This window comes from Oncorhynchus nerka, linkage group LG26 (genome assembly GCF_034236695.1).
Source record: "Oncorhynchus nerka isolate Pitt River linkage group LG26, Oner_Uvic_2.0, whole genome shotgun sequence".
NCBI classification, from domain to species: Eukaryota; Metazoa; Chordata; class Actinopteri; order Salmoniformes; family Salmonidae; genus Oncorhynchus; species Oncorhynchus nerka.
In genome coordinates, this window is record NC_088421.1 from 29,016,740 (window position 1) to 29,032,621 (window position 15,882).

Sequence of the window (15,882 nt, forward strand, 5' to 3'; positions counted from 1 at the left end):
TCCAACATAACTATTGCCAGAGAATTGGATGTTAATTTCTCTACCATAGGACGCCTCAAACGTCATTTTTGAGAATTTATCACAACATCCAACCGGCCTGACAACCGCAGGCTTTGTGTAACCACGCCAGCCCATGAGCTCCACATCTGGCTTCTTCGCCTGCGGGATCATCTGAGGGGGGGTAGAGGGGGTGCTGACAGTCTAACTGTCTGTAATAAAGCCCTTTTGTGGGGAAAAACTAATTCTTGATTGGCTGCACCCCTGCCCAGTCGCGTGAAATCCATAGATTAGGGTCTAATGAATTCATTTCGATTAAATTATTTCCTTCTATGAACTGTAACTCAGTAAAATGTTTGAAATTGATGCATGTTACATTTATATATTTTCTTGAGTATACATCTCCTATTCATACAATTAAATAATACTGCTTGCAAGATAATGGTCTATACATAAATATACGCAATGCATTATATTCAGTAGGCTAGTCTATGGCAACTAAAACAGTCTGCCCACTTGAACCTGAATTTGATTCCAGGGATTTGATTTGATACCAGGGATATTCAAATATTACCCAATGAGGTCTGGATTAGCCTACTGCTGTTTTTTGTTGTACCTGATAATTAATTTATCCCACCTGGTGTCCCAGATCTTAATCATTCCCTGATTAGAGGGGATAGAATGAGAAACTAAGCAGCGGAACTGGCTTTAGGTCCAGGGTTTAATTTGAAGGGCCTTTAGTCTATGGACACCCATGTTTCTCTTCAGCCCCAGACAGGTTTACAGGCTTGTTTTTCAAGTTCTACCAAAAGACTATTCTGCTTTCCAGATTAACTAGCCGCGTTGGTAGGAAAACCACTAGCACCAGGAAATGCGCCACTTTCTTCGGGTTCCCATAGCAAGGCAAAGCCACCGGCAAATTGGAATGTGATTTATCTGAATTCAGAGACCGGTCTAAAGAGTGGCTCGAAAGGGCAACATACGACCATTTAGGCTACCTTTGGGCAGAATCAGGTGCGTTTTAACTTTTTAATTTCCTCAAATTCCGACTAACATTTTGTTAGGCTTCAGTTTATTTTTATTCATCATCAGCATCTATTTACGGGAAAATTCAGGTAGGACTTCACAACTTCATCCATCCTGAAAAGAGTGCAGCTTGTACAGTATCCTAACAAAGAGGGTTTCCGACGTAAACTGTTTTTTAATGTGTAACAATTTGGTACTCTAGTTTAAATCGTTAAAGTTGCATCATCCATGCCTGTCACTATTGACATCCCGCCCACGCGTTCACATAATTATTGAAGGTTTTGCCGCGTTCATTCAAATTACCCGTAACACAGCTGTGAGCAACAAACCGTGAATAACTTGCATCAAGGTCTGATTTTTCACCTTTTTTATAGCCCATATAACGGGCCGCATATTTTGTCATCGTACCTTCTTAGCCTGCCTTTTTGCATTTTCTACACTTGACCTGAGCCAGGTGGTTCTAACGATGAAGCCGTGCCCTGGGTGTAGGCCTATTCATTACACCTATTTTGCAACGAAAACGAGAATTTCTATTGGACTCTTTTCTAGGTCCCTCCCGTTCCGTTCTTAAATGGTAAAAGGTTTCTGTTAAAATATAATGAATACACCCCTGGATTCATCATGTGTTCTCAATGCGCAACAAATGTATCTTGACTGAAAATATAAAACAGTGTTCAAGGCTACTTCATGTGGGCGTTTTTAAAAGACCACTGAAGTTTAGTCAGACAATGGCCAAGACCAGCAGCCATTGATGTCTGAAATGTACAACTCTATATAGCTATTGGCAAAGTGAATGTCCAATAGCCAGGCTCTTCTCTCATCACTGGTTATTTTGGTTGTGTGGTGTCTCAATCTTGTTTTACCAGGTGACATTATCCGCTAACTCTGTGTGTCTGTCTGTCGGGTGGACAGAGATGGCCAGCCAGAGCGAGGTGATTGACAGGTTGAGGGCTACGTTCAGGTCAGGCGTGACCTTTCCAGAGCAGTTCCGTATGACCCAGCTCCAGAACCTTCTCTCCCTGGTCGAAGAAAACGAGCAGCTGATACAAGATGCTCTCCACAAGGACCTCCATAAGGTACTAGCATACACTCAGACACTGGCAGACTGCTGTACACTCAGACACTGGCAGACTGCTGTACACTCAGACACTGGCAGACTGCTGTACACTCAGACACTGGCAGACTGCTGTACACTCAGACACTGGCAGACTGCAGACACTGGCAGACTGCTGTACACTCAGACACGGGCAGACTGCTGTACACTCAGACACTGGCAGACTGCTGTACACTCAGACACTGGCAGACTGCTGTACACTCAGACACGGGCAGACTGCTGTACACTCAGACACGGGCAGACTGCTGTACACTCAGACACGGGCAGACTGCTGTACACACACGGGCAGACACTCAGACACGGGCAGACTGCTGTACACTCAGACACGGGCAGACTGCTGTACACTCAGACACGGGCAGACTGCTGTACACTCAGACACGGGCAGACTGCTGTACACTCAGACACGGGCAGACTGCTGTACACTCAGACTGCTGTACACTCAGACACGGGCAGACTGCTGTACACTCAGACTGCTGTACACTCAGACACTGGCAGACTGCTGTACACTCAGACACTGGCAGACTGCTGTACACTCAGACACGGGCAGACTGCTGTACACTCTGCCTCCCTCTCTCCACCTCTCATTATTTCCTCTGTCACCATTTTCTTTCACCTCATCCTCTTTCCCTGTCCCTTTTTCTTCACCTTGGATCTTTCGTTGTCCTGTACCCTCTCTCCCTCGATCATTTCACCTTCTCCCCTCTCTCTCCCCCTTCAGCCCAAGTTTGAGTCGGTCCTGTCAGAGATTCAGATAACCCTGAATGACCTGTACTTCGCCATGGAAAACCTCAGGACCTGGATGCAGCCAGAATACAACATTGGCAAGAATCTGGTACAGATTCCATCAACATTCACTGTCGACTGTTTGACTCTACCACCTTTTACTATGGCTCAACATGTAAACACACAATTGGAATATTATTTTACTGACTTATGTAATAATTGTCCAACCATCTACTTTCCTCTCTCCATCCTGTTTTAGGCCACTAGGATGGATGACTGTTTCATACGCAGGGAACCCTTGGGGGTAGTTTTAATCATCGGGGCGTGGAACTACCCTCTACATCTTATTCTCTTACCTTTGGTTGCTGCAATTGCTGCAGGTACACATCTATCATGCCTTTGTATACCTAGAGGCTTTGTTAATAGTAAGGGATTGGATTTATAGCATTTTAACAGTAGTGCAAAGCATTTTACATCCACCACCAATGTTGCCTTATCAGTAATGTATGTGTAAAGTGAATGCTGACTCTGTTAGCATTTCATTATTGATTAGGTTTGATTTTGTGACGATGACAATATTTATTCCATGATGTCGTGAACCAGGAAACTGTGCCATTCTGAAGCCGTCAGAGATCTGTCAGGCCACCGAGCAACTCCTGGCAGAACTCATCCCCAAATACCTGTCTCAGGTAGTACACACACACCTATGTGCTTTAATTTCCCCCTGCTTCTGTTACCTGTTGTGGATCATCAATGGAATGAAGGCCAACAGTGCCATATTTGCTCTATACCTGCCCACTTATTGTTTGTTTTTAATGTTTTGAGTTTTGCCATCTGACTATTGTAGGACTGCTATGCAGTACTATGTGGTGGAGCAGAGGACACCAAGTCATTGCTGAAGAATAAATTTGATCACATCTTCTACACAGGTAAAGCCTAACAGAGAGGACTCCTTAGACCAATAATATGTATTTGCTCAATCCCTCTTTTTAAGTATGTTTTGTGTTTTAAAATGTTGGCCTTATGCCCCTTTTAACTCACCTTTGCCATTATCACCTCTATCGCACACTCTTGCATACCCTTTCCTTCTCCTCTTCCTTTCCCTTCACCATCTCCTCCCCAGGTTCCCAGGGGGTGGCCCGCTCCATCCTGCTAGCGGCGGCGCCTCACCTGACCCCCGTCACCCTGGAGCTGGGTGGCAAGAGTCCCTGCTTCATCTACGGCCATATCGACATCCATAAGGCCGCCAAGCGCCTGTGCTGGTCCAAGTTCTTCAACACTGGCCAGAGCTGTGTGGCACCCGACTACGTCCTCTGCACAGCCCAGACCCGGGACGCCCTACTGCCCGCTCTCCGGGAGACCCTGCGGACCTTCTACGGGCCAGACCCCGGAGCGAGCCTGGACATGGGGCGCATAGTCACCCCACGCCACTGGAGACGCCTGGTGGACATGCTGGAGAAGTCCAAGGGGAAGGTGGTGATCGGAGGGGAGAGCCGCGAGGAGGACAGGTATATTGGTGAGTTTGGGGGGTACAGGAAAGGACGATGAGATGCAGGCAGTGGTGTTGAGTTTGCTTTGTATACTGCTGCCACCTTGTGGGTGTGAATGCAAGTTGAAATAGGTTGAGGTGGTAGCCTTGCTGTTAAAGTGGCTTTAATTTCAAATATGAGTAACTAATCAGGCATATAGAAGCAAATTCTTGCTGATCAAGTGGTGTTTCTAGCTCCCACAGTGTTGGTGGACGTGCAGGAATCTGATGCTCTAATGCAGGAGGAGATCTTTGGCCCCATCCTGCCCATCCTAACCATAGAGTCTCTGGAGGAGGGCATAGACTACATCAACCGGCAAGAGAAACCCCTGGCCCTCTACGTCTTCTCTGACGAGACCTCGGTAAGACCATGAGCTACGTTACAGCACATAGATATGAGAAGAAACATCTATTTTCTTATGTTATAGTCATGGTGGTGTCCTCCACAGAGCTATAGTTTAAAGTTATGTAGTTCTATGGCTGCCTCTGCCTTCACTGTGGCTCCACTCTTATGGAATAAATGCACATTCCTCCCCTCTCTCTGTCAGGTGGTGACCACAGTGTTGAACAACACCAGTAGTGGTGGTTTCTGCGGCAATGATGGTATAGTACACATGGCCTTGCCAGGCCTGCCCTTTGGGGGAGTAGGTAAGTGTGTCTGACAACGTAAATAAAGTAGTCATTATCAGAAGCAAAGCACTAGACATGGATCTGATCATGGTGCCCTGTCATCTTCCTCTACCCTCCAGGTGCCAGTGGGATGGGTAGCTACCACGGCCGCTGGGGCTTTGAGACATTCAGCCACAGGCGGGGCTGTATGAACCGGAGCTGGTTGCTGGAGAGGGTCAACGTCCTGCGCTACCCGCCCTACAGCGACTACAACCTGGGCTGGTTGCGCTGGGCCACCACCTTCAAGAAGAACAGCTGGGGAGGCTGCTCAGTCATGTGAGAGTGGTACCCAATGCGTGCCTGACTGTACTTCCAAAGCCGATGGGCTTTTCTTAAAGGTCCAATGCAGCCGTTTTTATCTCAATGTCAAATCATTTTTGGGGTAACAATTAAGTACATTACTGTGATTGTTTTCAATTAAAATGGCCAACAAGTAACATCTTCTTAGCAAAGAGCAATTTGTCAAGAAAGAATTTAGCTAGGACTGCCTGGGAGTTTTCTGGGTGGGGAGGGGAAAACTATCTATTGGCAGAGGTTTGGATCTCTTATTGGTCTATGAACTAATTTACCGCCTGGAGTTGTCACCAGGCATTCCAAGAGTCCCTTCCCACCTAAATGGGCTGAAATTTCAGGCAGTCTTTATAAACTGCTCTTACACTAAAAGGGTATTATCATTTTTCACAGTATTATTCCAACATCATAGTGTGGAATGTATAAACCTTTTTCCTTTTTTTTGTGCACTGGGCCTTTAAAGTATCTGTCCAGTGTTCTAGATTTCTATTAAATAATTTACCTAAAATGTAAAAAAAAAAATATATATATATAATTAAGGATGTTAAACAGCTTATCTCTGTGGCCTGATTGGAAATAGTGGTTGGGTGTACTCTGGTTAAAAAATAAAGAAAAAAGCGCTGACATGCCAGCTCAGCCAATGAGATGCACAAACACTTGGATATTCAAATGAGCTACCAACGCCATGTGGGGCAGTGCTGTATGCACTGCCTAGCAGGCTTGCTTTCTTTTTTGGGGTGCCTTGGCTGTGTATAGGTTGCCTGCCCTGTCCGCTAAGAATCCAGATCACGTTCTGCACATGTTATTTTACGCACACTACGGAACTGCTGCTCACACTCCCCTTCCTTTACGTTTCTCTCTTTACTCACCCTCTTCTGAACTATGATGATGGTGCCTATCTCTGCCTTATGTTTCTGAACAGCTGAAATAAAATAACTGCTGCAATTTGATCGAACATTCCCCCAAATATTTTTTTGAAGGTTAAACAACCTTCTCGGTTGTAACAGATATTTTAGTTGCACAAGCAGGACTCATTAAACTATCAGTGTTTTGTGTGATGTAGGCCCACCCATACTCAACTAGTGGACCGGATCGGTCGGGCTTCGATCCCTGGTATCATATAAACACACAGGACATGAAAGAATGCATAGAATTGCAGAATATTTGCTTTAAACCGGCAAAACATAATATTTGCCACATGCAGAATGTGTAGAATTGCAGGAAATTAGCTATAAAACTGCAACATTTTCAAGATGGGTGTGAACAGATTGAGGTCGCATGGGTTGTGAGGTGGGGGTTTGTTACTACATCGATAAATTACATTATCCATCCGGACCACCTCGGAAATGTGTGTGTGACTGGACCTTCTCAAATAGTACTTGAGTACCCCTGATTAGGCTAATCTTCATAGTTACTGTCATATTGTAGTAGTACTGTAGGAGAATACAGGAGAAGTACAGTAGTAAAGTTCCTGGAAAAATAATGCAACTCCCCACTTAGTTTTGCATATGAACTCTCTGTGTTTTCCCACACACAGGCCCTACTAACTGCTATTTTGCTTTTCAATGATCATGCAAGTACAGCATGAGTAGCGGTTCCACCTCTAGGCAGCCAAGCGTGTGAATCCGGACCGGTAACCTCAGTCTGACAATGGGCGAGTTCATTCTGTGGTGCACGTGCGCTATTATCTCTTATATCGTTTGTCAACTACTGCCTACTATACTGAACAAAAATATACACATACATTTTTTTACAATTTTACTGATTTTGCAGTTCATATAAGGAAATCAGTCAAATGAAATAAATTCCTTAAACCTTAATCTATGGCTTTCACACGACTGGAGGGCATATTCCCACCTACTTGGGAGCCAGGCCCAGCCCATCAGAATGAGTTTTTCCCCACAAAGGGCTTTATTATGACACATACTCTGCAGTTAATCGGCTGTCCAGTCCTGGGCTGGTTGCACGTGCGGTTGTGAGGCCGGTTGGATGTACTGCCAAATTCTCAAAAATTACGTTGGCGGCGGCTTATGGTAAATAAATTAACATTACATTTTCTGGCAACTGCTCTGGTGGACATTCCTGCAGTCAGCATGTCAATTGCACACTCACTCAACTTGACACATCTGTGGCAATGTGTTGTGATTACAACTGCACATTTAGTGGCCTTTTATTGTCCCCAGCACAAGGTGCACCTGTGTAATGATCATGCTGTTTAATCAGCATCTTTATATGCCACACCTGTCAGATGGATTATCTTGGCAAAGGATAAATGTTCACTAACAGGGATATAAACAAATTTGTGCACAATTTGAGAGCAATAAGCTTTTTGTGCGAATGGAAATATTTCGGAATCATTTATTTCATCTCGTGAAGCATGGGACCAACACTACATGTTGAGTTTTATATTTTTAATTATATTTGATTATAATTGTCATAGTTATGCTGCCATATCGTAGCAAGAGTTGCTGAAAAAAGAACTAGCCAATGTTTGCAATGAGAAAATAATTGCTATTTTGACTGCCTGTATATCGTACGCGTGTTTGATGTACTGTTACTACAGACAAAGTTTGTAGGAACATGTCGATCATGTTTTCTGTGTACAACATGATAGCTGCATGTTAGCCTAACACCCCTCCTGAAAAAAGAACATGAAATTGCACTTGAGGCATGGAATGCATAGTTTGAACATGCCCACCATATCTTTAGTGTACAACACAATGTTTCCCCCTCCATGTCAATGAGGAAGGAGCGGCAGCAGAGCATGTTAGATTACTGCTTCTAAACAGCCAGCAGGCCAACTTACAAACCCCAGATTTTGAAATGGAAGCGACTGAGATTGTTGTTGTATAGGCTTACTCCTTTTTGCTAACACAACCTGTGGATTGCTTGGCTTGTGTGCTGCAGTGTGCCCTCTCCATTAACTGTTTGTCACAAGTCAGTTTCAGTGGGCCTGTTTGGTTTGAGTACTTGAAAAGTAGGCTGTACTTGTATAGGGCCATTGAGTCAGCAGAAAAGAGCTGTGAGAAAAGGGGAAAGAGGTGCTACCTGTGGTTCTGGTTTAACCAGATTATTCAAGGGAGGGACACCGTCTGCATCTCAAGTCCTGATTGGCTTCCTTCCCTTGTCTCCTCTCCTTTACCATGAAATGAAAAACTGAAGAAAGGTGAAATTAATGTGGTAGATGCCAATGGCTTTCACCTGTCCTGTTCTTTCAAATCTTTGCAGCTGAAGGGAAGGAGAGCCGCTATTGCAATCCACCCAGGGTGTGGTTTCAGTTCTGTGTGTTCACTGCTACATCACAATGGTCTAAACCTGCTTCTTCCACTCTTCTTGCTTTGACCCGTCAGATCAGAATAGATGAGTGGAAGCCACTATACTGAAATGCACTGGCTGCCAGGGTCTGGAGAGGTAAATGGTTTTTAGCACTGTTGCACAAAACCCCCATTGTTCACCATGGGGTTAGTATAGTTCACAGAACGGTCTTATGTAACAATTTTACTGGGTTTTGTTAGACTCTGTGTGACATTAGGTGGTGGATGTTTTTTGATTTTAAAAGTTTTGTTCAGTAGACATTAACTAATAAAACCTTACTTTACATGAATATATTTGTTGGCTTATACTTTAAGTGTTAATTGTACTGTTATTGCTCCATTCTCCCTCATCCCAGCATGTTGCTTTTCTTTGCAAGTCATTGCATCATTAGTGCTTTACTCAATTACTTTTTTAATTTAACGTGACTAACTTTTCAATATCATTGAGACAAAATCCCATTCTTTAAACATTTCCATCATGACTTGATTAAAACTCACTCTTACAAGAGGCTTTATCTCAAATCCCCCTAGTCACTGACAGTGAGGCACTCTGGGCTTACACAAGTCTCATGTACAGTTGAAGTCGGAAGTTTACATACACTTAGGATGGAATCATTAAAAATTATTGTTAACTATAGTTTTGGCAAGTTGGTTAGGACATCTACTTTGTGCATGACTCAAGTCATTTTTCCAAAAAGGTATTTACAGATTATTTCACTGACCCACTGTATCACAATTCCAGTGGGTCAGAAGTTTACATACATTAAGTTGACTGTGCCTTTAAACAGCTTGGAAAATTCCAGAAAATTGTCATGGCTTGATAGGCTAATTGACAAAATTTGATTCAATTGGAGGTGTACCTGTGGATGTATTTCAAGGCCTACCTTCAAACTCAGTTGCTCTTTGTTTGACAGCATGGAAAAATCAGCCGAGACCTCAAACAATTGTAGACCTCCACAAGTCTGGTTCATCCTTGGGAGCAATTTCCAAATGGCTGAAGGTACCACGTTCATCTGTACAAACAATAGTACGCAAGTATAAACGCCGTCACACCGCTCAGAAAGGAGACGCGTTCTGTCTCCTAGAGATGAACGTCCTTTGGTGTGAAAAGTGCAAATCAATCCCAGAACAACAGCAAAAGACATTGTGAAGATGCTGGAGGAAACTGGTACAAAAGTATCTATATCCACAGTAAAACAAGTCCTATATCGACATAACCTGAAAGGCCGCTCAGCAAGGAAGAAGCCACTGCTCCAAAACCTCCATAAAAAAGCCAGACTACGGTTTGCAACTGCACTTGGAGAAATGTCCTCTGGCCTGATGAAACAAAAATAGAACCGTTTGGCCATAACGACCATCGTTATGTTTGGAGGAAAAAGGGGGAAGCTTGCAAGCCGAAGAACACCATCCCAACCGTGAAGAACGGGGGTTGCAGCATGTTGTGTGGGTGCTTTGCTGCAGGAGGGACTGGGCACTTCTCAAAATTGATGGCATCATGAGGATATATTGAAGCAACATCAAGACATCAGGAAGTTAAAGCTTAGTCACAAATGTGTCTTCCAAATGGACAATGACCCCAAGCATACTTCCAAAGTTGTGGCAAAATAGCTTAAGGACAACAAAGTCAAGGTATTGGAGTGGCCATCACAAAGCCCTGACATCAATCCTATAGAACATGTGTGGGCAGAACTGAAAAAGCATGTGCGAGCAAGGAGACCTACAAACCTGACTCAGTTACACCAGCTCTGTCAGGAGGAATGGGCAAAAATTTACCCAAGTTATTGTGGGAAGCTTGTGGAAGGCTACCCAAAACATTTGACCCAAGTTAAACAATTTAAAGGCAATGCTACCAAATACTAATTGAGTATGTACACTTCTTGGCTAAGGTGTATGTAAACTTCTGACTTCTGTATATTGCAAAAGAAAACAGCTCAGTTGATCTCATCACTGAGGCAATCAAAACACTACTTGTTACAGACTCAAATCACGCGTTGATACAATTATAATCAGTTTTTACATCAGAGCCTGTATTCGTAAAGCATTAAGAGTAGGAGTGCTAATCTAGAATCCGTTTTGCCTTGTCTGTCACAATTAATAAGATTGCATGGACAGGAGGAACTGATCCTAGATCAACACTCCTACTCTTAGATGCTTTATGAGTACAGGCCCAGGTTGGGTGTGTGACTCAAAGAAAATGTATTTTATTCAAGTTCGTGAAAATCAACATCACAATTGTGTCATGGCTTGTACAAATGGGGGCTATATTGTTTCCTTCACTGTAGAGATCTGCAGTCTTTGTTTGTGGTAAATACAGTGTGCATATTATGGGGGACAGTACAAATCTGAGATTGGTCAAAAATGATCATTCTTAAATGTAAATATTCTAATACTGCTGCATTTTGCCTCCTCTCCCAGAGGTTTCTCCAGCACAAAGGTATACAATGCAGGTCCTTTGTTCCAAACCGACCCCTATCCACCCAGAGCACTTCTGTAAATTAAAGGATTGGACAGGTATAAGCAATATAGTAATAGCTCCACTTTGCCCTCTGGTAGGCTACGCTGTAACTTCTCGCATATTAGTATCCACTCCAATACATTTGGATTTACGGGACATCAGCATATGCTTGCACCTGTCCAATCCATTCTGATCTACAGAAGTGCCTTTAGGTGGTTAGAAGATAGAGGATGGCTTGTGATTGGTGTGGGACTGCTTCCTGGTAGTCTGAGGTCAGGGTTCGGGTTTGTATGAGGAGGGGTGGTTGGTCCCGGGGGCTCTGCTCGGTGGCGGGGGCTGGCGAGGGGCAGATGGCGGTAGGGGGCTCCTTCTGGACCAGCTCTGGGTCATCCTGGCCCGCCTGGGGAGGATGCACCAACACTCGGTCGATGATCCCAAAGTCCTGTGCCTCAATGGGGCTCATGTAACGATCTCTCTCCATCACACAATCTGGGAGAAAGAAAACAGAAGGGAATAATTGTATGGTTACGAGTTTTGGTGAAAATGTGCAACACATTGGTGGTGGCTGAGGTGAGTTCACTCTTACAAAGTGCTTTGAGTGAGGAAGGACTCAATCATCAAATCACTTAACCTTGAAATAGTGCTTGAATTTAGTTAGGAGTCACTAATTCATATGTGACTCAGAGGCTATGGTACATTTTCCATCAGACAATATTAAGACATTTTGATTTATTTTTAATTGGAATATTACTGTTGCATATTGGGATGTGCTTGGAAATACACTTAAGTACTAGCACGTATTAGAAAACACAAGACAAGTATAATTTCATGCATTTGAACCCAGGTCTGTGTGGTCCTACGGGTGTTTGAAATAAGACTAAAAGATGTAATCAAACCGTCCCGCCCCCCTGGATGCCTTTTCCCCAGAGCTAAACAACCAAATCAAATTCTGTGCATGTTGTGTTAGTCTCTGCCTCATCTTTATGAGCAGCTGAAATAAAAAAACCCTGCAGCGACTTAAAGCCAGACTACTGGACTGGATGCCTTAGCTACTTACCTATATGTGTCAACAGCTGGCCAGTGTGTTTAGCGTAGAGTTGATTGATCTGTTTCTTTAGCTTCATGATCTCCTCAGCCTGAATGGCGATGTCTGTAGCCTGACCCTAATAACACACAGGAGAGAGAAGACAGATGTTATGTGAAGGCAACTGACGTGTCAAAATACTGAACTCATATTTACATGCCCAATCACAGGTCTGGCTTTTGATGGCAACACAAGCTCAACCAACATCTGTACCAGGTTCTCTAACACCCCCCCCCCCCTTAATCCCTTTACCTGCCGGACTTCAACCTGTCCCCCCCAGCTATTCCTGCTGCCTCCCTAGTCCCATTACCCCTTTCCATCCTTACCCTGGCTCCTCCGGAGGGCTGGTGCACCATGATGCGGGCGTTGGGCAGGGAGTGCCTCATGCCGGCCGTGCCCGAAGCCAGGAGAAGACTGCCCATGCTGGCCGCCTGGCCCACACACCACGTGGAGATTGGGTTGAGGATGTACTGCATGGTGTCGTAGATGGCTAGGCCTGCCGTCACAACACCGCCTGGGGGGGGGAAAGCGGATAGGAACATCATAGTGAACCAGGATTAATGGTTTGTTGGATTTAGTTCATCGATGTTCCTCTTCTCCCAGACTTTTCTATCTCTCCATAAAGTGGAATCCATAGCGGTGAACCTGCCATGTCCATTTGCGATATTACAACAAAGACGTTACTTCAAACAAACACTTTTTTCCATCTGACATCATTGCACGCACAATAGAACCAAGTATGTACGATGTTTTTTTTACCACAATGCTGGATGCTCATTTCCTCAAACCAATGACAAATGCGCCTGGGGCTTTTGCGCCTATCATGGATCTCAGCTTTAACGTTAACCTAATGAAGTTCATTTGAAGTCAAGGTAAAAAGAGTTTCTGACTGCACCTTTTATCTCCCATTACTGTCATCTGATCCACCTGTCACTTGTGTTCTCTCGGTCTCTTTCCCCTCTAAGAAACATGCTTTTTAAAGTAACCATCCCTATTCCACCATCATCTGTTCCTCTTTGTGGGAGGTCCCCCTCTATTCTCTTACCAGGACTGTTGATGTACATGTGGATGGGTTTGTTGTTGCTCTCTGACTGCAGAAAGAGTAGTTGAGCAATAACCAGACTGGCCACAGAGTCATCAATCTGAAAAAAAGGCAGGGGGAGAGGAGAGATTAACAAATTAATCTTAACTGCAACAGCAGACTCAGAAATCCAGATGTTTTAATCGGTGTGGGCTTACTTCGATTATGACCTTGCGCCGATAAGCAGAGTAAGTTGTATACATTTGATTTGTTTTCTTACCTTTTATTTAACTAGGCAAGTCTTAATAACAAATTCTTATTTACTATGACAGCCTAGGAACAGTGAGATAACTGCCTTGTTCAGGGGCAGAACAACAGATGTTTACCTTGTCAGCTCGGGGATTCCATCTAGCAACCTTTACTGCCATAATCAGTTTCATATCGAATTATTAGTGTGCATGTAAACATACCCAATGTCTCCTGGTGTAGGTTTTGAATCCCAAACTACTACACACACAGGCTTACTGGCCCTATTACACAGACAGTGACACACAGCTAGAATTACAGGCCACATTAGACAGTGACACACAACTAGACTTACCGGCCCCATTACACAAACAGTGACACACAGCTAGAATTACAGGCCACATTAGACAGTGACACACAACTACACTTACCGGCCCCATTACACAGACAGTGACACACAGCTAGAATTACCGGCCCCATTACACAGTGAGACTTACCGGCCCCATTACACAAACAGTGACACACAGCTAGAATTACCGGCCCCATTACACAGACAGTGATACACAGTGAGACTTACCGGCCCCATTACACAGACAGTGATACACAGTGAGACTTACCGGCCCCATTACACAGACAGTGATACAGTGAGACTTACCGGCCCCATTACACAGACAGTGATACAGTGAGACTTACCGGCCCCATTACACAGACAGTGATACACAGTGAGACTTACCGGCCCCATTACACAGACAATGATACACAGTGAGACTTACCGGCCCCATTACACAGACAATGATACACAGTGAGACTTACCGGCCCCATTACACAGACAATGATACACAGTGAGACTTACCGGCCCCATTACACAGACAATGATACACAGTGAGACTTACCGGCCCCATTACACAGACAATGATACACAGCTAGACTTACCGGCCCCATTACACAGATGATCCTCTCCCTCAGAAGACGAGAGTAGATGTCATACGCACGCTCTCCTCGACCCTAGGAAAGAAGAGAAGGAAAAGGAATGAGGGGAAGAAAGAGGAAGATCTTTGAACATTGGAAAGCAGCTAGAGTAGCAAGGACCAGGAACTGACAGGTGAAAACTACTAACTAAACCGTTCCAAACCAAGAGTGAATCAAGTTGCATAGAAATGTTGCATTCCTACATAGAACTCTGTTGGGGTTCCAATTCTTACCGTCTGCTCCACAACGATAGGTACGAGAGGACTCCTCCATTGAGCACTGTGGTGAACGGTCCTGCGTGACTTTAAAGCTGTCACTCCACATTGTAACACCCTCTAAGAGAGGGGGATAGAGAGAAAAAGTTAACATTTGTCTCTAAGATCTCAACTTAAGTGTTGGGCAGGTTATTTCAATAATGATATGTTAAAGTTACATTCAGAGATAGCATGGTTTTTCCTGGCCCCTTGAAGTGTGTTCAAGACAACGCTATCAAATGTATTATGATCTTACATCAACTCTGAACATTACACACACTTTAGGAAATGCTAGTTACTCATGATTTCACATTAACAGTTAGGAAAATGTTGACAGTGGTTTCCTTAAAAAAATAGTCATTAAATTTAGCTAGCTGGAGATGGGAACGAGTTAGGTTAGCTACACAATTTTGGTCAAGTTACACAAGTGTGGCTAGCCAGCTAGCTTTAATCGTCGCAGGTGCATGATGCATACTATTAATCTGATTCGAGAATAACCCGCTGAGACAGCTAATAAACATTTGCGCATTGTAATCTATATAGTTTACAACACAAACGATGCATTTCCAAAATATGTTTTCACTCTTTATCTCCCATACTTACTCGTATAAGCATTGTGATGTCTTGTAATGCGCAATCCCCTTTGTTTGACCCCAATTTAACCGGAAACAATTCTAATTTGAGTGTCGAACTGTTCCTGAAGTGGCTGAGCAATATTCCTCTGTCATGTGACGAGTTTGTGTTTACAGCCTCGAATATGACGGCGCTAGATGGCAATGGTGCACAAGAAAAATCCACTAACATAATACTACAGTATTGCTTATCGTTGCCTTGATAGTTTTCAGATATCGACTATTTTTAAAATACAAAAGCCTACTTGTTATATAAATAATTATACTATTGAATAATAATGTGACGATTAAAGCTTAAAATTAAATGTAATTAAAATATAGAAATGTGTGTTGAAGAGCCAAAACTCGTGACATTGTAGATGGGGGTCTCTATAAATAAACATTTTTAAAAAGGAGCACATGACGAGACTGTATTTCGCTGATGATATCCTCGTGGTTCTGGGGTTGTTTAGAAAAAAGTATCTTTATACAAAAGAGCGCCAAGACCATTCTAATAAAATACGGTTCCTTTGATTTACTTCACCATAGCCTACTGTAGGCCTAGAAACCAGTGTATTAT

General features: G+C 43.7%; 2 protein-coding genes across 4 annotated transcripts; one reads left to right on the forward strand and one right to left on the reverse strand.

The window, feature by feature from the left end:
• The first annotated feature begins 643 nt into the window (after window positions 1-643).
• On the forward strand, window positions 644-8,952 carry LOC115104366 (aldehyde dehydrogenase family 3 member B1-like). Of its 3 annotated transcripts, none has more exons than XM_029625807.2 (10): window positions 644-1,011; window positions 1,890-2,099; window positions 2,856-2,969; window positions 3,120-3,240; window positions 3,464-3,549; window positions 3,708-3,789; window positions 3,984-4,376; window positions 4,584-4,750; window positions 4,937-5,036; window positions 5,138-8,952. In XM_029625807.2, the coding sequence occupies exons 2-10, from the start codon at window positions 1,938-1,940 to the stop codon at window positions 5,335-5,337; spliced, it is 1,425 nt and encodes a 474-aa protein (XP_029481667.1). In that variant the 5' UTR covers window positions 644-1,011; window positions 1,890-1,937; the 3' UTR covers window positions 5,338-8,952. The 3 variants fall into 3 exon arrangements, with proteins under 3 accessions (XP_029481667.1, XP_029481668.1, XP_064866430.1); XM_029625808.2 differs by having other exon boundaries at window positions 1,936-2,099; XM_065010358.1 differs by lacking the exon at window positions 644-1,011 and adding an exon at window positions 1,089-1,112 and having other exon boundaries at window positions 1,936-2,099.
• A 102-nt stretch (window positions 8,953-9,054) lies between these two features.
• On the reverse strand, window positions 9,055-15,402 carry LOC115104367 (ATP-dependent Clp protease proteolytic subunit, mitochondrial-like). The gene is made up of 7 exons (XM_029625809.2): window positions 15,295-15,402; window positions 14,671-14,772; window positions 14,402-14,473; window positions 13,247-13,343; window positions 12,528-12,715; window positions 12,175-12,280; window positions 9,055-11,606 (listed from the first exon to the last, which is right to left on the reverse strand). Exons 1-7 carry the CDS (start codon window positions 15,304-15,306, stop codon window positions 11,326-11,328), a joined length of 858 nt encoding a protein of 285 aa, XP_029481669.2. The 5' UTR covers window positions 15,307-15,402; the 3' UTR covers window positions 9,055-11,325.
• Between the last annotated feature and the right edge of the window lie 480 nt (window positions 15,403-15,882).